The following is a 21,910-nucleotide window of genomic DNA, read 5'->3' on the forward strand; positions in this document are numbered from 1 at the left end:
TTTGAGTTTAGGATTCTAGAGAGAGAAGCTGTAATGTCAGAGGTGGAGATTCGTGGCCCAGGAGGCCAGAGCAGGAAGCTGGGAGGCGACTTTTCAATTGCAAACGTGAAACAGACAGCAACCTGAAAGTGGTGTGAGGCTAAAACTCTCAAAGTCCAGCCCCTGTGATGTACTTCCTCCAGCAAGGCACCACCTCCTAAAGGTGCCATAACCTCCCCAAAACAGTACCATTAACTGGGGACCACGTGCTCAAGTCCATGAACCGATGGGGGGGCATTTCTCAAAGAACCACACATACACTAGACACACAGACAGACAGACAGACAGACAGACAGACAGACAGATGATAGATAGATCGCTCGACAGACACACAGATAGATGTACATACATGCATGCATGCATATGTAAATAAATACATAGATACAAAAACAGATGAAAGGAATTTTATTATAAGCATTGGCTCAAACAACTCAATTGCCAGTGAGAAGTCCCACAATATGAGAGAACCAGGGAACCCAGAGATTGACTTCACCTTGAGTCTGAAGGCCAGAGAATCAGGTGCTCAAGTGTCCTACAGCAGGAAAAAGAGGATGCTACAGGTGCATAAGAGAATGTGAACCTTCTCTGCCCTAACCCTCAATAGATTGGTGGTGGGGTGTGTGTGTGTGTTCAAATCTTACATCTATGTGATGGGTTAAAAATCTAATCTCCAGCAATTGCTCTCAGACACTCCTAATGTGAATAAAGAACGGTTGTAGCAGCAATCTGTGTATCCCCCCAACCCAGTCAAGTTAGCACATAAAATCAACCACTCTACCATCTGGATTCACACCTGGTAGCTCGGCTGCGAGGTCTGCTCCCAGCTGTCAGTCATTTGAGCCTATGCCTGAAGGTCACCCACGCGCAGGGAGAGACATTTTCCAAGTGTCTTCTGCATCCAGAAGCAACCATTCCTTCCCACCACACACTCAAATAGAGTATTTGTTAAAATTGTTGTCGGTACTTATTCTTTGTACACAGCGATGGGTTTCAGAATATTTTCATCCATAAATATGAATATAATCTAGGTCCACACATGTAGGGGAAATGTTAGTCACGCCCTCTTGGGGGCTGGCACAGGTGACACAGACCATGCACACTAGGGCACCGTCAGTGACGTAGCAAGACCTTAAATATGAGGGTCTCACGCAGGCGGCCCTCTCTGTTCCGAGGTTCGCCTGGTTTAGAGGACTGACTCGTTGTGTGAGTACTTTCCTATTGAAACACCGGTTCATCAAACTTGGTCTGACTCCTTTGAGGTACGCATTATCTGCGCCCCACTTTACATATATGACGGAAAAGATGCCATATTTGTCCTTGTAAGTCTGGTTTATTTCACTGAAAATTGTGATCTCCGGTGCCATCTAATTTCTCGCAAATAATAATTCACACTTCTCCACAGCTTCATAAAATTCCGTTGTGTATACGGTCCCCGTTATTTTTTTATCCATTCATCTGCGGATGGACACATGGGTTGATTCTGTCACTTGGCAACTGTCACGATGCGGCAGTAAACACAGATGTGTAGGTATCTCTGTGGTACACGGATTTAAATATTCCCCCTTTCCTAAAGTCACACACTGTACTTACAGTCTGTTTCTCCCTTACCCATTACATGAACTTGGGTAGCTACCATCCTTAGGAGGCTGTGATGTCTGCTTTCAGGACACAAAGCAGCGCCTGAAGCATAGCAGGTACCCTCGACTGTGTAGGAGGCATGTAGGGACATGAATCATAGTGGATTCCATTTACCGAGGACCTACTACGTGCTAGAAATAGGATGCAGAACTTGGTGATATCTCCAGGAACCTCCACTTACGTGGTTAGCCATGGAGGCTCCTAGACTCTAGGTTGAGTTCCTCAGCTGAGACCTGTTTTCACCTTCTGTCAGGAAGGGACGGGCAGGAGGACTCCCTGGAGGAGGAACATTACTGCCTCTCCTGGGATGCTCTCTCCCACTTCTCTGGCTCAACACCACCATGGCCCCCTCTTCCTCGCCCCCCCCACCCCCGCTTGCCCCTTGCATGCCAGTGAGGCACAATTTCTGGCTAGACCAGAGCTTGTAGACCAGCCAGCACCAACCCACTGACAGGTTTTATTTGGCCCACACAGTCATTTTTTTAAAAAATATGAATTCATTTTAACATTTAAAAGCTGGGGGATTTTGCTGTAAAAATATCCAGATTTCTGTCTTCGTTTGGAAATTTGGAACATCTGGTAAGGCTGGGTCCCTCTTTCCATATGGCCAGCACTGGCTGAAACTAAATGGCACTGACCACGTGGTCAAAGCCAGATTCTCTACACCCAGCCGGAATTAACGCCTGTCAGGCCTGAGGTCTTTTGGGAATGGTGTCCCCCCCATCTGGGGACTCTAGAAACCCACAAGGACCATGGGGGGAGGGGATCCCTCCATATCTCTTCCAGATGAAACACGCAGGGTACAGTGCTAGGTGGAGGTCAAGCCAACAGACCTGGATCAGATGGAACCGCAAAACTCTGATATAATAGGACAAGCGTCTTGAGTTTAATCAATAGAGGCTAAAGCAATTCCCAAAAGAGGCTGACTTCTGGGACTGAACCACACATTCAAGGGGCAGAGAGATGGAGACACATGCGAAGAGAGGAGCAGACAGAGAAGCAAGAACCCTCTGTCTCTGTCTCCCCCCCTCCCCCGTGTGTATGTATCTCTCTGTGTGTGTATCTGTTTCCCTGTCTCTCCCTTTCCCTCTCTCTCCCCTCCAGAATTGGCTAGCCCTTTCCTACCAACCTGGACAAAATTGCAGGGAAGGGATGGGAGGATTACCTGTTACTCCCTGCATTACCGGGTATTTCAGGGCCAAAGACTAGCCCTTCTCCACACCCTTGCACGTTAGTTCTAGGCCACACAGCGAAGGCCCAGGCGATGACATCACGGTGGTCAGGTCCCTTCCAGGTTCTCTTTACCCCCCTTCTCTTCTGTCTGTTGGACTTCGGTGGCTTCCCACGAGACCCAAAACAGGTATTTGTCTAGAAGATCCCTTGCAAACTTTAAAGAGAATGACAAGGGGGCAGGGTCATTGGACTAACGCGTTATGGAGGAAGTCTCAAAGACCTGGGAACCGCCACCTCGTGCAGATGGGATGAATTCCTATATGGATAACAGGAGTCCTTACACAAAGTGTGTGTGTGTGTGGGGGGGTCCTCATATAAGCATACAGCTCATACAGGTCTTTAAATACATTCTGGAAAGGTCTGTCCACGCAGGAAGGTTTCTGTCTAGAAACTGTCCATACACAGAGTAGTTCAAAGTGGGGGGAGGGAGGGCTTTATCCAGGCACAAGCGCTCTTTGCAACAAAGAGCACCCTTAGAAAAGTGGGGGGGGGGTCTTTTCTTTCTTTTTTTGTTTGTTTGTTTTGTTTTTCAGAGACAGGGTTTCTCTGTGTAGTTTTGGAGGCTGTCCTGGAACTAGCTCTTGTAGACCAGGCTGGCCTCGAACTCACAGAGATCCACCTGCCTCTGCCTCCCGAGTGCTGGGGGATTAAAGGTGTGTGCCACCAACGCCCGGCTAAACTGGGGGGGGGGCGTGTTTCATTGCGCGGTTGGCTATTGCCTGCAAAACGCTGCTCAGCTGCTAGTGACCTTTACACCAAGGTGAAGGTTTTACGTAAGGATAAAGAGCACTGGTGTGCTTCGAAGAGAAATCCCAGTACCCTCGCTCTTGTACGTACGGGGACAAGGAGGGCTACTCGATTCTCTTCTCCGCATTGCCCCAGCCCCTGGATACCACGGACTTGAGCAAAGACGCCCCTGCACCTGCTCAGGCAGCAGGTGGGAGCCCCGGGAGAGGGCGGAGCAACTGGGCCCGCTGCTCACGCCGCATTACCTCCGGTGGCCGCCAGGGGCAGCACCAAAGAGCGAGCCGCACCTCCCCCTCCCCAATCTCCACCCCCCGCCCTCCGGGCTCCTGCTCCCGGGAGCCCCGCAAACCCCGCTCCGCCCGCGCCCCGCACAGCACCGAGGCTCCCGGCCCGGCCCGCCCAGCTGCCCCCTCCCCGGGGCCATGGGGGCACCCCCGGGCTACCGACCCTCTGCCTGGGTGCATCTCCTCCACCAGCTGCCCCGCGCCGACTTCCAGCTCCGACCGGTGCCCAGCGGTTTTGCGCCCCGCGACCAAGAGTACCAGCAGGTGGGATGGCAAGCAGGGCTCAGGTCCCCCCGGGAGCAGGAGGCTGGGTCACAGTCCCCGCGTCTTGGGGCCCGGGGACCCGGCCTGCGTTTGGGGGGTACAAGAGCAAGATTGGAGGTAGAGAGTTCATCCCTTGAGGTTTTTTCCCCTCGGACGTGCTCTCGGGGTGCAGACCCCTCTCTCCCTAAATAATTGAAAGCCAAGGAGCCTAGACCCCCAAAAGTCCTAAATGGGAGGAGACGAGTCCCCAGCATTTGGGTTCCTGAGAGCTGCCTTGGAAGCCGCCTCCAGGGTCATCTAAGGAAAGATCCGCTCTTGAGGTCCTAGGCAAGAAGGACCCCGCCCCCACAGGGTCTCAGCTAGTAAATATGTCCCAGATAACGGGGTACCCAAGAGAGGACCTGAGAGCGGGAAGGCTTGGGAGGCAGCCGAGGTCTGGGACAGGGATTGATATCCTCAAATAGGGAAGAGAGATTTTAGGGCCGGGGTTGGGGAGTGAGGCGGGGTGAGATGAGGAATCGGGGTGCTTTCTGCCTGTCCCAGGACAGAGGGGCTGTCAGGGCGCCAGAGAGGATCAGATGGAGATGAGGCTAGGTTTGGGGCTACTAAAGACGACAGGCCTGGGTCCCAGGAGGATTAGGCAGGTGGTGGAACCTCACAGAAGCTGGGTCCCCGGCGAAAGGGGCTCAGCTGCAGCTCCGGGTGGGTGGGTGGGGGGTGGCTGTCCCCTGACCCAGTTTATTTCAAGTCCTTGACTTTGAGATTAATGAGAAAAGCTTGGCTGAGCTGGGGGCCTGGGGGGGGGGTGGCTGGGAGTCAGCACTGTCCTCCCCACCCCCAAGTCTGAACCCCTGCGGCTCTCCAGGGTGGCTTCTGGGAAAGGGGCACAAGGTTGGGAGAGCTTCGAGGGAGGGGGTGCTCCCAGAAAAGCAGCAAGGGGGAACGTGTGCTGTGTGCTTGCTATTTGGGTCATGGCTGGCACAGCCTGAGCGGCTCCTCCCTGCCTACTCCACCCGCCCCCTCTCCCCTCCAAACGGGGACCGCCATCCCCTCGCCCACAGCCACTTACACAATCACAGCCTCCAGCCGGTGGGTCCACCCACTCCCAGCCAGACTCACGGGGCTTATGGCTCTGGAGAGCGACTCAGCCACGAGGAATCCCCCGTGGGCCCCCAGCACCATCACAGACACTGAGAACAGTTCACGCAACTTGTTCCTCAGCAGTCAGAGTCGGCACACACAGTCCCATCCCTGGGGACATTCTTCTTCATGGAAATGACCACCACGAGCACAGCAAGACACCCTACGAGGGATCTTCAAGATCACCTGTCCAGTAACATATATACGGCACGCTCATGTGTACACCATCACACACACAGACACACACATACACACACACACACACACACACACACACACACACTCACACACTCACCCCAAGTCACATTGTCCACTCAACACCACTCACCAGCTGAAGAAGCCCACAAGTATTCTCTTGCCCGCAGAAAGGCAGCATGATATACACCAACACCCTATACTCACACTCCATATGCCCTCGTCTGGTGGAAGGCAAATTCACAGCCACATAAACACCGCGGCACGCACTTGTCACTCACACAGGTGATGCAGAGGACTGCAGATAGGCTATGGTTTAGAGACAGCAGTCCTTGGCAGTGCAGGGCGGTGATTCTACACCTCATACTGCCCTTACCCTGCTGGCTTCAGGCAAACCCTGTTCCAGCTCTGGGCCTCAGAGAAGACGCGTGACACAGGTCTCCTGAAAGACCCTATCGCATGCAGAGCCTACAAGCCTATAATTTGTTTGAGACACGGACTCACTCTGTAGTCCGGGCTGGCTGGAGTTTATGTAACTTGGACTGGCCTGAAGCTGTGGCAATCTTCTTGCCTCGGCCCCCAGGGTGCTGGGGCTACAGGGCTGTGCTGCCATGCCAGGCAGCCGTTAGCATCCTTTCTGTCTACCGTTCCTTCCCTGCATCTCTGGATTTCACTACACACTACCCTGTCAGTCTTCCTTTTCCTGTAGTTCTTTCTCTGTCTTTGTAGTTTCTCTCTGTGTGTCTCTTCATTTCTCTCTCTTTGTCTCTCTTTCTCCCCCATCTCTTGGCTTGATTCCTCTGGTGTTTCGTGTGTCTTATCTCTATGTCCCTCCTTCTTCTTGCCTTCCTCTCTCTCCTTGCCTGTCTCTTTCTGTGTCTTCCTCTCTGTTGCTTGATGTGTCTTTCTTCCCTAGCTCTCCATCTCTGAGCCTTGTGTGTATGCATCACACACACACACACACACACACACACACACACACACACACACACACGAGCTGTCACCGCACCCTGTCCCCATCCCCAGCCCTGGGGTGACAGACTCAACTGCAGTGGGTGTATGAGCTCAGCAGCAGGAGGGAGATGGTGTACAGAAGGCTGCTGCCTCTCTTGCTCTCCTGGAGCACAGAAACGGGAGCCTTCCTGCCTCTGCATGCCATACAGTTCTGAGGGAACCTCAGGAATGCTGCATTCCAAGTGCCTGGTTGCACCCGAGGAGGAGGAAACGGAGGCTCAGGGAGAGGAGGGGCCTTTTGAGGCCATACAACCTAGGAAGACCTGACAGGGACCCAAAACCTGGGCCCCCTACTTGGATGCTGCCTCCAGCCATCTATCCCTAAACCCTGGATGGGCCTCAGCTGCCAATATGAATGAGAACATGTATCTCATTTTTTCCCCCCACAACCTGAGTCCCATCAGGGGCTGGCCTTGGCTCCCTCCCCACAGGCAGCTGAGGAGGAACTTCTTGTCTGGGACATGAAAATGACCTCTGAGGCTTCTCCTCACCTCTTCCTCAGGCCCTGCTGCTGGTGGCAGCCTTGGCTGGGCTGGGTCTGGGCCTGAGCCTCATCTTCATCGCTGTCTACCTCATCCGCTTCTGCTGCTGCAGGCCCCCAGAACCCCCTGGGGCCAAGAGTCCCCCACCCGGAGGAGGCTGTGTCATCTGGAGCTGCATCGCTGCCCTTCTCGTGGGCTGGTAATGGGACCCCAGGGTGGGTGGGGAGTGCAGACAGAGCTCCCGACGTGTGCAGCTAGTCTTCCCGGAGTTAGGAGAGAGAATCCCTAGGCTTTGAGCCTGCCTGACCGCTTAGTGAGTGGAGGGCTAGAGGTGTAAGGAGGGTGAAACCTCAGAGTAGAATCGAAAGCCTGGGACAGGTTTGAGGCTTTTAACGGTTCTCTCATTAGCCAGTTGTGCTACCTCAAGGGGAGTGAGATACTCTCTCTAGGCCTCAGTTTCCACATCTATAAAGTGGGTGTTGCAGTACTACCCAAACCCTAGTTACACTAAGACTAGAAAGTGCACAGTGCCTGGGTGCTGGGAGGGGGGGTGTCCTCTGTGTTAACACTGATCAAAGAGTTATTCATTCACGGAGCTCATTCATTCAACAACTGAGCATAACAACCGTGTGCCAGACGCCGAACATGCCAGCCTAGGCACTCTGTGACTTCAGCCAGAGTCCCAGTCAGGGAAACAACCGGACCTTACGGGGTCACCAGCAGCAGCTCCTGCCCAGCCCACACCCAGGCTGGGTCTGAGTCTTTCTCGAGTTAAAAACTGTGCTCAAGATGGCCACACCTTGGTTCTGAATGAGGGAAGCTCAGGGAGGGAACATGACTTTCCAAGCCTATAATTGAAGATACAGACTCAGGGAAAAAGAACCCCCAGGACCCTCAGTAGGAACTTCTGACACCAAGCTTGCTAGCTTTGCGTCCACCACCTCCTGGGTCATGGTTAGTTTATCTGACTTACATCATATATGAGAGGACTCAGTAGGGGAAGGGGGATGAGACCTGCTGGGGACCTCATGCATGGTCAGCAGGAGCCCTATAAGAATGTGGTGTCCCCTCCAGCCATCAGGGGCTATGGCTTGGAGTAGTCACCCCAGTCTGGGCTCCAGGCCACTCTTCCTTATTGTAGGAAGAAGGGGGTGTGAGTTTGGGAGTATATGGGGGTTGGGCGCCCTATATCCAAGATGTTTTCTCATCAAGCTCTCCAGAATGGGGGTGGACGGAGGAGGTTGACAAAGACCCAGTGGGGGAGAGACACAGCCCCAGCCCCCTCAGAGTCTGGGAACAAGAGGAGCTTTGTAGGGTTCTGAACAATGGGGCAGGGGCAGTAGGCTCCCATCCAAGGGATGGAGTGGGGGCCTGCGTAGCTCAAGGCTGAGAACTGTGAGGGCATCAGGCTCTCGCCCCCTCCGGTGTGAGGCGCAGACTCAGGGAGGAAAGTGGGTCCCCATATTCAAGCCCTACAATGGAAGTCTGTGTGTTGGCTGGGCAGGGACAGGGGCCCAGCTCCTGGCCTGGCCTGCAGCCCTCCCTCCCACAGTCTCTTCCAGCTGGCCAGATGCCTGGATCCCTGGGCAGCAGAGGGGAAGGCTAAGAGCTCCGGGCACAATGTCTTTTACAAAAGAATAGGGCTAGGGACCTTGTGCTCCCAAGAACCTTTAGGAGGCAGGAGCAAGGAACACGTGGGCTAGGAAGAGCCAGGTGTTGGTGGCCTAATGACTCCTCAGACAAGGATGTGAATTCTGGGTGTTTTGGCAAAGGGTGTAGTTTTGGCAAAGGTTGGTTGTGAGCTGATGACCTTTTATCCAGGGCTAGGCAAAACCAGGGTTCCATTCTGGGGAGGTGCGAGTTAAATCTGGGGCTCCTTCCTTTCCACCACTCCACCCACCATTAGCATCACAATGACGTCTCTTCAGCTTGGGGAGGGGGAGGAGAGTGAGGTCTTCAGGTTACCTTGGCAACTGGTGGAGGCCAACCTTGAGCTGTTCTTTTTCCCACGGAGGACAAACCAATAGGGTGGATGCAGAGATTGGACAGGCTAATGCCGCAAAGGGGAGGACCGGTACGTGTGGGAGCATGGTGCCTGCCCTCCAGGGTCTGAGACTGGTTGGTATTTCTTCTTCCTTCTTCTCTCAGTGCGGGCATTGGCATTGGTTTCTATGGCAACAGCGAGACCAGCGATGGGGTGTCCCAGCTCAGCTCAGCACTACTGCACGCCAACCACACGCTCAGCAACATTGACGACCTGGTGAGGGGGCCAGCCGCTAGCCAGACTGCAGACTCATACCCCAATTGGTCTCCACATGGGAATGGGGTCCCCCACTGAGAAACAAAAGGAACCAAAGTCAAAGCAGATCCCAGACCAGAAACCTGATCGCCCAGATGCAGAGCTGCAAACTCAGACCTGCAGACATGAGACCTTAGGTTCAACCCCAACCCTGCCACCTGGAGCTGGATCGAGAAGATTCAGATTCAGACTGAAAACTCACATCCGGGCCCAGGCCTGCACTTCAGTTTATATCCCAAGCCAGAGACAAAACACCCAGGACCCCAGTCCCCGTCTGCAGGCTCTGGGACTCCCCCTGTGCGCTCTGGTACTCCAGGATTCCAGAGCTCAGGGCTGAGATGCAGGTGTTGCAGTCCGAGCCTACTTGTGTAGAGATAAGGAATCAGATTTGAGACCCCAGACTCTTTAGAAAGGCTTACGCAGACTTCAGGCTTAAGACCCGTCCTTCCATTTTTACTTAATTTCAGTGCTGGAGTTAGACTCTTTTACCTTGGACTCAAGCCCCTGAGGGACTAGAGCAGATGACAGGACCTGGGAGCCCTGCCTTCACTTCACCTTTTCCCCAGTCTTTGGATACCCCAGAACCCCAGATCTCAGGCAGTTGACACTCCTCACCCCCCCTCCCGTTTCACCCCCAACGCCCCATCCGTCAGCCCCAACCCTAGGCTTTGGAAAAGGCCATCCTAAACCTGAGACCATGTCATCTCCTCAGGTGCTGGAAACAGTGGAGAGGCTGAGTGAGGCAGTGAAGACAGAGCTGACCACCCTGGAGGAAGTCCTGTCAGAGCGCGTGGAGCTGGTGGCCGCCACCCGGGGAGCCCGGAGGCAGGCTGAGGCTGTGGCTCAGCACCTGCAAGGGCTGGCCTTCTGGCAAGGAGTGTCCCTCAGCCCGGTGCAGGTGGCTGAAGATGTGATTTTTGTGGAGGAGTACAGGTGGGGAAAGGACTTTCCTATTTTATTTTTTAAAGCATCATAGTCTCAAACTAGTCCTTGTGGGGGGGGGCATGTGGGACAGTATCTGGAGACAGTTTGATTTGTCCCACGCGTTGGAAGCGAAGCTACTGTCTCACCTGGAAGGTGGAGACAGGGAGGCCAGGCCCACTGTGGAGAATCACCCAGTTGTGAATATAAGGCAAGGCTGATAAACGCAGCTGTGAGGATAGACCTAGAGACTGAGGGCCCATCCTCATACTTACATACCCCCTCAATGATCTCTCTCTCTCATTCATTCATTCATTCATTCATTCATTCAGCAGTTCCTTGACTCGCTCATTCAACAAATCAATCACATTACAACACACAGTTTCTCTTGGACCAACCCAGTAGCAAACCTACCTACTAGGTTATCCGGGAGGCAACCGTGTTCACTGTGCAAATACTTAACATCTGGTGGGAGACAGCACATGTGATTAACGCCCTTCCCCCCCAGCTTACACAAGTCTCTTTCCATCCCCCACCTTAAAATGAGGCCTGTCAAGTATAGCTCAAAAGGCCCTCCCTGGATTGTTATAAGTCAGTTAATAACTTTGAGTGTCCAAAACAAAGAACACACAGCCGGGCGTTGGTGGCGCGCGCCTATAATCCCAGCACCCGGGAGGCAGAGGCAGGTGGATCTCTGTGAGTTCGAGTCCAGCCTGGTCTACAGAGCAAGTGCCAGGATAGGCTCCAAAGCTGCAGAGAAACCCTGTCTTGAAAAAATGGAAACAAAACAAAGAACACACAATGACAGATTAAACGGTGCCAGTAAAGTACAGATATGCCAACCAGTGAGAATGACACCCGAAATCCCATCCAGGAGGGGCTCTTCTCAGCCAGGAGGTCAATGTGAAACAGGCTCCACAAAGCCAGACCTGGTGGTATAGGCCTGTAATCTCAACTGCTCTGGAGGCTTAGGTAAAAGGATTGAAAACTCAAGGCCTGCTTGGCCTACGAAGTAATTTCAAGGCTAGCCTGAATAACTTAGTGAAGCGTTGTCCCCAACTAAAGAGTAAAAAGAAGGCTGTGGATATGGATAATGGAATAATATTTGCCTAGAATTGACTGGTGAGGGACTGAGAGTATGACACCTACCTAGAATCCCCCAGTGAGGGGCTGGAGGTGTGGCTCAGTGGTAGAGCCCCTGCCTAGAATCCCCCAGTGAGGGGTTGGTGTGGCTCAGTGGTAGAGCCCCTGCCTAGAATCCCCCAGTGAGGGGCTGGGGGTGTGGCTCAGTGGTAGAGCCCCTGCCTAGAATCCCCCAGTGAGGGGCTGGGGGCGTGGCTCAGTGATAGAGCCCCTGCCTAGAATCCCCCAGTGAGGGGCTGGGGGCGTGGCTCAGTGGTAGAGCCCCCGCCTAGAATCCCCCAGTGAGGGGGGAGGGGGTGGAAGGGGGATGGTTCGGTGCTTCAGGGCACTTGCTGCTCTTGTAGAGAACCCAGTTAGGCTCCTAGCACTCACATGGTAGCTCACAACTTTTAACTCCAATCCCATGGCATCCAACACCCTCTTCTGGCCTCTGCAGACACCAGGCATGCATTTATTTGGTAGACATACATGCATACACTCATACATAAGAAATATTTTTTAAAAAGCAAATATATTTTCTGTAAGGCGGGTGATGAGAGCTTTGGAGCCATTAAAACAGGACGGGGCTTGTCTGGGGGCAGGCAGGCAGTTTATGTCAGAGTGTTTAGAAGGGCCATACTGGGAAGCCCATTGAGGCAGCCATCCAACTCAGCAGCCAGCAAGACCAGGCTTTATGCACTCATAGTTATTTCATTACTTCGTGCGTTCAGTCCACACCCCCGCCCCACCCCAGTCTCCTGTTCCCAAGCAGGAGGTCATGCCCTTTGGTACAAGCACACACCGGGGCTGACACAATCCCAGCAGAGGGCGAATGCTGAGATCAGACACTGGGACGCAGGCGGGCCTGGGTCCAAGGGCCACGGGTTCTGTGTCACGGTCAAACCTAGGATCACAGGAGCCAGGTTGGGGAGGTAGAGGAGACCGTGGAAGTGATTTTTAGCAGATACTCGTCTGGTGTTAGGAAGGCCCTCAACAAATGCGCTGGGGCCATCGAGGTGAGTCTGGAGGTATAGCCAGGGACAAGGTCTCAGAGACGGCAAACCGTAGTCCCTTGGGGACTGCTGAGAATGACACTATTGAGCACTTGCAGTATGCCAAGCACTGGGATTGGGCCTTCCATGCATCTTCCTCCGAAGTCCTGGTGTATTAGTTAATTCCATTTTATGCAGCATTGAGAGCCCCCCCCCACGCCCCTGGATGGTGATTTAGCTAACGTGAACTTGGCCCGCAAGCCGGCTCTCCTTTACATGTGTCCACGCATTCACCCGGCAACAGATTTTGAAACTGATCCCGTTATGCCAATCACGTAGGGAAACTGAGGCAAACAGGTCACATGGCTCACTGAGGGGTTGAGACCCAGACATCGTACTTTCCAAAGCGTGCAATACGATCCTGGGTGAAGGACACCCTGCAGTGCTGGCTGGCGGATCCTGTTCCGGGACCACAGAACCTGGGTGTGACTTGGTCAGAGTCGGTCCCAGGTGCTTCGGCTCCAGAACCCTATGCTGCAGAGCAGCCCACAGTCTCGGCCCCCATGTCACCAAGGAGCTTCACTGGACAGCGGGGAGGCTGGGTGGGTTGGGGTGAATCCGAGGTCCCGCCGGCCTCCCGACGCCCACTGCCTTGGCCCTTCTTCCCACAGGTGGCTGGCCTACGTTCTCCTGCTGCTCTTGGTGCTTCTGGTTTGCCTCTTCACCCTCCTGGGCCTGGCGAAGCAGAGCAAGTGGCTGGTGGTTGTGTGAGTGGTGCATATGACCTAGGGGAGGGAGACAGGCGGCTCCCAGCACGCAGCGCAGCCGCAGCGGCGCTAAAGTCATGGCAAAGACAGAGACTGCATTTGCTGTAGAGGGGGAGAGGAGATGCCACAGATGCTTTCCCTCTTGGTCACATCACACCCGTGGAGGAAGTGCCACCAGGTCCTCTGAAGGGCAGATGAGGGACCTGGAGTAATGTGGGGACACATTGCTGTGTTCTTATTGAACAGTTCCCTGTGTGCCAGATAGCATTTTTTTTTTGGGGGGGGGAGTTTCGAGACAGGGTTTCTCTGTGTAGCTTTGGAGCCTGTCTTGGCACTCGCTCTAGAGACCAGGCTGGCCTGGAACTCACAGAGATCCGCCTGCCTCTGCCTCCCGAGTGCTGGGATTAAAGGTGTGTGCCACCAACGTCCGGCATCAGATAGCATTCTTAGGACTCTAACACTGGCGTAGTCAACCAGGGATGGAGGCACTGGCCTCTGTTTAACAGAGGGAGGTGATGGAAGCCCGTTTGTGGCCTGGTCTCAGCCACGCAGCAGGAAGCACCGTGGTAGGGCTCAACCTTGGTGCCCACTCACTGTCTGTGGCCTCCCTCTGGGAGAGATGCCCAACTACGGCATCTAGGCCCTCATCAAGGCTCAGAGACTGATAGAACACACTGTGATGAGCAGGTACACGCCTGGGGGCCAGCTCTTCCAGTGTACAACAGCTGCCAACCTCTCCTACCCCCCATGACCCAGAATTCTTCTGCCCCTCACAATCCTGGACCTATGTCAAGACTTTAAATAAGCCAAGCTCTGAATTTCAGAAATCAACTCTAGAATGCTCCCCACACCTTACGGCTTGGAGATGGAGAGTGTGGGGAGAGTCGAGCTAAATAAAACAGGCTGCGATGGGCCTGCGAGCTAGCCCGGAACCTACCGGACCCTGTACAATGGAATCCCAGGAAATTTAGCCCATGGGTGGGCAGCTGCCTCCTAGGGTCCAGGAACAGCTGGGATGGTGACTGTTGACCTGCCAACCAAGGCCTTCCCCTCTCGTTTTCCAACTGAACAGATGTTCTATTTGACGTCAGTCTGGGCCTTACCCCCCACCCTTTACTCCCGTGCCTCTGACTCTAATCCTCTAGGCTACAGGAGTTGGTGGGTACTAGGGAGGGCTGAGATTTGGACGTGGCATGTAGAAAGAGGCAAGGCTGTTTGAGAGACCCGAGTTCAATCTCGTCCTCCTCTAGGATGACAGCCATGAGTCTCCTAGTGCTTGTCCTGAGCTGGGGTTCCTTGGGCCTGGAGGCTGCCACAGCTGTGGTGAGTTTGGGGCTCTGGATTCGGGTGTTCTGAACCCTGGGGTGGGTGTGACCTGATTAATGCCATAAATCCTAAGGCTTGGGGAACGTGGTCACAGTTCTGAGGGTTCAGCCTTGTTTGCTGGGTCCTGGGAGAGCAGATGCTGGGGGAGGACGGTTGGAGCCTGGACCTCTGAGCTCTGTGGAACTAAGTGGACATTTCCAGTCTGAGCCCTTCCTATTTGCTTCATCAGGGCCTCAGTGACTTCTGCTCCAACCCAGACGCCTACGTGCTGAACCTGACCCAGGAGGAGACAGGGCTCAGCTCAGGTGATCCCGCTAAATCCCAGCCGCCGTCAGCACTCCCTGGCACCCCCTAGTGCCCAGTCCATTGTAGGGTAGAGTGCAGAACGTCTACCAATCTTGGCAGGGTGGTAAAAGGGCAGGATCAAAATGCCTGGGAGTGTGAAGGAGGGGTGGGGAAAGTGGGCCATGGGCCACAGTGCCAGGAGGATTTGACTGTGGGAGAACGAGGGAGCATAATTAGGCCAGGTGAATCTGCTTCCAGGTGCTGGTGATGCAGAAATGATGAAAAGTATGCGGTGTGATATTGTCCACCTGTAATAATCCCAGCAATTAGGAGGCTGCGGCATGAGTTCAAGGGCAGCCTGGGCTATACAGACCTCGTCACACCCTGTTCTAAAACAAAACAAAAAACAAAAACAAAAACAAACAAACAAACAAACAAAACCAGAATGGGATCCAGAATGCCGCTCAGTTGGTAGAGCCCTTTTCTTGCAAAGCTGTTAAGTTTGATTCTCAGCAACGCATGAGACTTGGCATAGTGGCTTGTGCCTAAAATCTCAGCCCTTAGGGAGTGGAAGAAGGAAGGACAGAAGTTCAAGGTGATCCTCAGCTATGTAACTAGTTCAAAGCTGGTTTGGGCTCCGTGAGACAAAACAACGACAGCAGACTGAACAATAAAACAAGAGGAGGAAAGAGGAGGAGGGAAGGAAAAGGAAAGGAAGGAAACGGGGGTGGGAGGGAGAAGAGAAGGAGAGAAAGAGGAAGGAAAAGAGGAAAAGGAAAGGATAGCAGAGTGACTTGCAGGTCTCTGAGACCCCAAGAAAGTTCCAAACTGGGTGGGGAATGTCCCCTGGTCTATGACTACCCTTTGGATTTGCTCAGGGAGAGCGAGCCTGGGCCCAGGCTCATAGCCTGCTCCTTTTTCTCCCTCCACTTCAGACGTCCTCAACTATTATTTCCTGTGCAACCAGGAAGTCTCCAACCCCTTCCAACAGGTTAGGACTGTGGGCGAAAGACACGGGGACTGAGGAGATGGCTAACGTGGAACCTGCCGGGCACATGCTGGGCTGCACTCCTGCCTGGGTTCCCTGGGAGGCGGAGGGGGCCGAGGTCTGGAGCTGTGTATTCTGGTAGACAGATGGCGCGGTGGGCACCCTGACCCGAGCCCTCCTCTCTTTTATCTCCCTGCAGAGGCTGACCCTGTCCCAGCGAGCTCTAGCCAGCATCCACTCCCAGCTGCAGGGCCTGGAGCGGGAGGCTGTCCCTCAGTTCCCCGCGGCACAGGTGAAGTCAATGGACTGCACCGGACAGAGGGGGAGGAGAGCTGAACCTGGTGAACCTGTGGGATGCTGGCCCCAGTCCTAGGAAGGGGCCAGATAGACTTGTGGAGCTGGCCCTTCTCCAAGTGGGCGGAGCCTGTGGAAAGGGGGGGGACAATAGAGCCGTTGCTCCAAGAGACGTAGAGTGGGGTCTCTTGGGGCTGGGAGAGCAGTGGAGCTGCTGGACGTCCCTAAAGCGGGAGGGGGCTGGTCCCTTTGGGGAGTGGGGCTCCTGAGTTGAGGGCAGGGCATAGGTTGCTGGGTGACTGTGTTTGTTCCCTCCCACGACAGAAGCCCTTGATATCGTTGGAGGAGACGCTGAATGCGACAGAGGGAAGATTCCACCAGCTGGTGGCACTGTTGCACTGCCGCAGTCTGCACAAGGTGCGCACCCCCCCCCCCCCCAACCGTGTGCTTGCTTGCCCTGCGCTCTGGCTATTCCTACCGCCCATTCTCTCTTCTCTCCTCCCCACCCCCCCCGCTCGTCTCTCTTTCTCATCCTCTCCCCCCCTCCCTCCCCCATGTTTTTCATCTTCCTCCTTCTTCCCTCCTCCTTGAAAGCTGCTCAGCCTCTTAAACCGTGGTTTGAGCCCCTGGGTTGAATGCTAGTTCACGGATCTCTTGATATAAAAGGGGCAGGGGGAAAAAAAAAGGCAGGGTAGCTGAAGCCACTATGGCTTCAGCTGTGAGCAGTGTGGCCTCAACAGCAGGCCAGCATCTCTTGAGTTTCAGTTTCCCCACCTTTACACTTTTGGGGAACAGTTGTGAGTGTTGCAAGGACTCTCACCCTTATGACATTGAGCGTTGTTCTAGACAGAGACCTAACTGTGCTTTCCCTGGCTATAGTCTCCCAACAGTGATACCCTCCATGTACACGGGTACCAAAAAGTGAGCCAAGGAGCACCGAATAGTATCCGAGAAGGGCCAGGGAGGAGTCCTTGCGTTTTTACACAATGGCATGCTGGGGCCCCAACCCTGTTTTATGAATCACGCAGATGCTGAGCTCCAATTCTGGTTCCAAGATGGCTACGAAGGGAGAGATGAGGGGTCAGAGTCTGTGCCCGCCATTGATTAAACCACGAGACCCTGGGCCTTGGTTTTCCATCTAGGCCTTTTTTACCACGTGCTAAAATTGGGGACAGGACTGAGGACATTGCTCCATCTACGAACTACTTGCCACACAATCATGAGAATCTGAGTTTGATCCCCATAAGCCATGTAAAAAGCAGGGCATATGGTGCTGGTTGAAAATCCCAGCACTGAGGAGGCAGAGCTCGGTGGATATATGGGGCCTGCTGGTTAGCCAGCCTAGCCCAGATGGTGAGCACCAGGTCCCAGTGAGAGAGCCTGTTTCAAAAACAAACAAAACCTTGCTGACTGACAGTGGTTGCACACACCTTTAATCCCAGCACTTGGGAGGCAGAGCCAGGCAGATCTCTTGAGTTTGAGGCCAGCCTGGTCTATAGAATGAGTTCTAAGACAGCTAGGGTTATATAGAGAAACTCATTTGGAAAAAACAAACCCAGAATGTATTTGAACTTTAAACCTTGTTCCCACCCTACGTGCACAGGCATCCAAACCCTCCTTTCACTTGAGCTCACGCAGCTTGTGTGTGTGCACTTGAGCATGTGCACTCACACACATACACGCACAAATATACACACAAATAAAATAGGGATAAGAAACACTAAGATGAGAAAGAATGGGTTGGGTGTGGTGGTGTACGCCTTTCGCCAAGCCCTTCCAGAGATAGAGGTAGGGGCAGGTAGATCTCTGTGAGACCTACAGGGAGAGATCGTGTCTAAATGAGAGGCAAGGGGGAGGTATCTCTGGAACCTGTGAGACTTGGTTCAAGATCCGGCCCTGTCCCTTCTAGACTGTGTGACTCTGTACAAGTAAGATTGCCCACTCTAGCCTAAGCTGCTTGCCACAGCTGCCAAAGGCAGCATTACGTGGGACTGTTGCAAGGCTGCGTGGGCCTGGGATGTGTGTCTCATGCAAACCTAACTGGTTAGTGTCCTGGGAGGCTCCTCACCCCGTGCTTCAGTGCTTCATTTACACAATAGCAGGGGGCCCCTCCTTCACCCCAGTACTTGAACCAGGAAGTCAGGACTGTCCTTCTAACTCCCTGTCCTCACTTCCCAATGCATCTGCTGCTCACACAGCCGTCACTGCTGCAGACCCTGGCCCTCCTCAGCCCCTGGCCAGGACTACTGCCTCTCGCATGTCCATTTTGTGCCTGCATTCCATCTGTCCAATGACAGCTGGTCATCCTTTCAAACACAATCGGATCAGAGTCCCCCTGCACATAGATTAAAGCCAGGGCTCCTGGCACTGACCCAGAAGAGCCTGTGTAGCCAGCCCCAGCAGAAGCTCTGTGGCCTCAGCCTTGGCGGTTCTACCCTTCTCCTCCAGGCCAGCCCAGCTGCCTGCCTCTGTCTAAACCTAACCATCTGCCTGGCTCCTTGTGTCCTTTCTCAAATGGCCTCTGCTAGCCACTGCCCTAAAACCTTACTGTCCTACCAGCTCACCAGCCTCCAAAGTGGCCTCGTTGGTCCCATGTACTGAAGGTTGCCCGTGCTGGGGGCATGCCTGGAGAGCTGGAGAATAGGTGGCTCAGTCCATTCCCACAGAATGAAGCAGCTTGTTGGCTACGCCACTAGACATTGAGGTCACAGCGGTTCTGCTGGCCTCCAGGGTGGTGGTCCCAGTAGACAGCCTTTTCTGCTTGTGTAGCATGTGTGATGTCCAATCCTCAGGATTGTATAGCCCCTTGTGGGGCCCACGGGGCATCTGACAGTGTGTGGGGATGTGGCTTTCACAACTGCAGGAAAGGGTGCTGGCACCCTCATCTGTCAGTAGCACCTGGGAGCAAGGGCAGGCAGAGCTGGTGCTGGTAGCAGAACAGAGGCTCGCCCACCGAGAATCCTGGGAGAGCAGTTCCCTGGGTGCTGAGCAGAGATGCTAGCCCACTTTGCATGTGGGGTGGAGACGTGAGGTAAAATGGGAATGGGTTGTGGGGCTGCCGCTCAGCAGAGGGCCCGAGGTGAACGCATGGATGACTTTGCGTGTTCAGAACAAGCCCTCTGGCAGGAGAGGCCACACTTGGGCACAGGGAGTCTGGGTGACTCATGCGATAGCACGCAGCCAGCCAGCTGGCTGGATGGTGGGGCCTGTGTGTGTACTGAGTGCCTGTGCACACACTCCAAGGCTTACCCCTCTGCCTCAGGACTATGGCTCGGCACTCCGAGGCCTGTGTGAAGATGCCCTGGAGGGCCTGCTCTTCCTGATGCTCTTCTCTCTCCTGTCTGCGGGGGCCCTGGCCACCACCCTTTGCAGCCTGCCCCGTGCCTGGGCTCTCTTCCCGCCCAGGTCAGCAGGGGAGAGAGGGCAGGGTCCCCAGGGAGGGGACAGGAGGCGGCACCCAGGGCCACTGGTGGGGATGGGGCAGCCTCCTGATGGGTTCCCATCCTGCTTCTCTGCCACTCCCCCCATCACTCCTCAGTGATGACTACGATGACACGGATGATGACGACCCTTTCAACCCTCAGGTACAGACGGTGATCTGAGGAGGAGGGCCCGGGGATCAACCCCTGGGCTTGAGGGAGCTGGGTTGGGTCTGAGCCTCTGGGTTTGAGGGAGGAGGACTGGGGCTGGGATCCTGAGGCTAAGGGGAGGAGAGATGGGTATTGGAGCCCTGGGTCTGAGGGAAGAGGGAGGGGCCCCACTGTATGTGTCAGGTTCTCACTGTCTTTCTTCTCCCTGTTATCTTGCTAGGAATCCAAGCGCTTTGTGCAGTGGCAGTCTTCCATCTGAGCGTCCTCTCCAGCCTGGAGCCTGCCTCTCCTCTTCGGTAAGCTTCCGTGACACCTCCGTTTTCTGCTGGGCCTTGGCTTATGGTGCTCCGATGCTGGGTGGGTGTCCGTGGGGGTGTGTCTCCCTCCTGCCTATGTCAGCTCCTCATCTCTCCCTCTCTCTAGCTCCTTTCCTGGCTGCTGGAGAAGGCCCCACTAACCTGACCCTGACTGGGCTCTGACCACTAACACTGCTGGCTATGGACACCTCACTTGGGATGACCATCCGCTCTGGCCCCAACATTCCCCCCAGCCCCTTAGCACAGGGGACTGCTGAGGTGGCAGAGCAGGGGCCAGGGCTGGCTGGGAAGGGTCCGGGTGTCCCGCACCTCTGGTTGGCTGCCAGTACTGTCCTTGGAGGGACTAAGCTGGAGGCAGGGTGTAAGGATGTCTCTGCTCCTGCCATATCCCAGCCGTCTCAACTTGTGGCACTAACTTGCAAGAGGAGGGTTGACTTGAAATAAAAGGGAAGATTATTTTACAAGTAGCTAGGACCTTCTTATTTCTTCCCTCCTGGGAGAGGAAGTCCTGACTTGGGCTAGGGAGACCCCCTTCCCTGGTAGCTGAAAAGCAAACTCTCCTCTTGTCCAGGCTCAGCATCGCTCTGGTTCTGAAAATCACAGGCGTATCCTGACCAGGGAAGAGGCAGACCCCAGGAAGAGAATAAACCTAGCACTACATCTAAACATGCGTGCATCCACAGGAACAAAGTCAAGCTTCCAGCCACGTGGAATGTGCAAGGCCTGGTGGCTTTAGGAGCAGTGTGGAATCAATTCGCATCCTAGCAGCTCAAATCCAGCACAAGACGCCAGAAAATCTAAGTGTGCAGCAGTAAAGGGACAGAAGTATTGAAAGAGAGAGTAGAATATTTGCATGTAGTGTTGCCAGGGTGATGTAGAGGGGGAAATTTTAAGGAAGATATAAATCTAGACAGGTAAGGAAAAGGCAGTCAATAAAGTACAAACAAACAAATATGACAGAGTAAAAAGGGAAATTTATTGTCTGGGGGAATAATGCCTATGTAGTTTTCTTTTTACTTTTTCTGGGTTTTCGAGACAGGGTTTCTCTGTGGCTTTGTAGGCTGTTGTGGAACTCAATCTGTAGACCAGGCTGGCCTGGAACTCACAGAGATCCGCCTGCCTCTGCCTTCTGAGTGCGGGGATTAAAAGCATGGGCCACCAATGCCCCGGCATAGTTTTCTTTTGTAAAAAGAAAAAAAAAATAGCACATATGACAAATAATTTACAGAAGCTTCTTTTATCTAACAAGAAGACAGCTCCATTTAAAAATAAGCAGCTAAAGCCAGGCAGTGGTGGCACACACCTTTAATCCCAGCACTCAGGAGGCAGAGGCAGGTGGATCTCTGTGAATTTGAGGCCAGTCTGGTCTACAAGAGCTAGTTCCAGGACAGCCTCCAAAGCCACAGAGAAACCCTGTCTCAGAACCGCCCCCCCCAAAAAATATAAGCAGCTGAGATGAACATATGAAGAAACAAAAACCCCAAGACAGACTCAAAGTTGTTCAAATTCTAATGATTTCCAAACATGTGATACCCTCCCACCCAGTACTTACTTTATTGTGACATTAAAGTGGGATGCTACCTGGTGCCGTTCTAGAAGCCCAGGGAAGAGGTGCTCAAAATACGATGCCCAGAGGCTGTGAATCCCCGGTTATGTGAAAAAAAAAAAAAAAAAAAAAAAAAAAGAAAGAAAAACCTGCTCATATGTGAGAGAATGAAAACTATCTCTCGACCTGGTGACCCTTTGAAGAATGAGCTTCCAAAAAGAGACAACAAGCAATGCAAGATGTGTGTGAAGAGCCCTCTGTCCAGACAACACTTGGCTTAGTTACATGCTGGAGACAAAAAGTCCACCAAAGGAAGAGAAGTGATCCGCACAGTAGAACCCTCTGCAGAGATGCTGGTAGAGCAGGGTCCTCAAGTTGGGTGTGACAAACAGTGGCAGTTGGGTGTGGAAAGCGCCAAGGGACATAG

At 53.8% G+C, this 21,910-nt stretch overlaps 1 protein-coding gene across 2 annotated transcripts; it reads left to right on the forward strand.

Annotated features, from left to right (window-relative positions):
* Window positions 1-4,079: 4,079 nt before the first annotated feature.
* Ttyh1 (tweety family member 1) lies at window positions 4,080-20,082 on the forward strand. 2 transcript variants are annotated; one of them, XM_027430768.2, is made up of 13 exons: window positions 4,080-4,205; window positions 7,057-7,235; window positions 9,185-9,296; window positions 10,048-10,268; window positions 13,042-13,137; window positions 14,388-14,460; window positions 14,693-14,768; window positions 15,684-15,739; window positions 15,936-16,028; window positions 16,355-16,447; window positions 19,293-19,435; window positions 19,841-19,916; window positions 20,044-20,082. In XM_027430768.2, exons 1-13 carry the CDS (start codon window positions 4,080-4,082, stop codon window positions 20,080-20,082), a joined length of 1,383 nt encoding a protein of 460 aa, XP_027286569.1. The 2 variants fall into 2 exon arrangements, with proteins under 2 accessions (XP_027286569.1, XP_035305208.1); XM_035449317.1 differs by lacking the exon at window positions 20,044-20,082 and adding an exon at window positions 19,569-19,614 and having other exon boundaries at window positions 19,841-19,879.
* Window positions 20,083-21,910: the final 1,828 nt, after the last annotated feature.

This window comes from Cricetulus griseus, chromosome 9 (assembly GCF_003668045.3).
Source record: "Cricetulus griseus strain 17A/GY chromosome 9, alternate assembly CriGri-PICRH-1.0, whole genome shotgun sequence".
In the NCBI taxonomy this organism is placed as follows: Eukaryota; Metazoa; Chordata; class Mammalia; order Rodentia; family Cricetidae; genus Cricetulus; species Cricetulus griseus.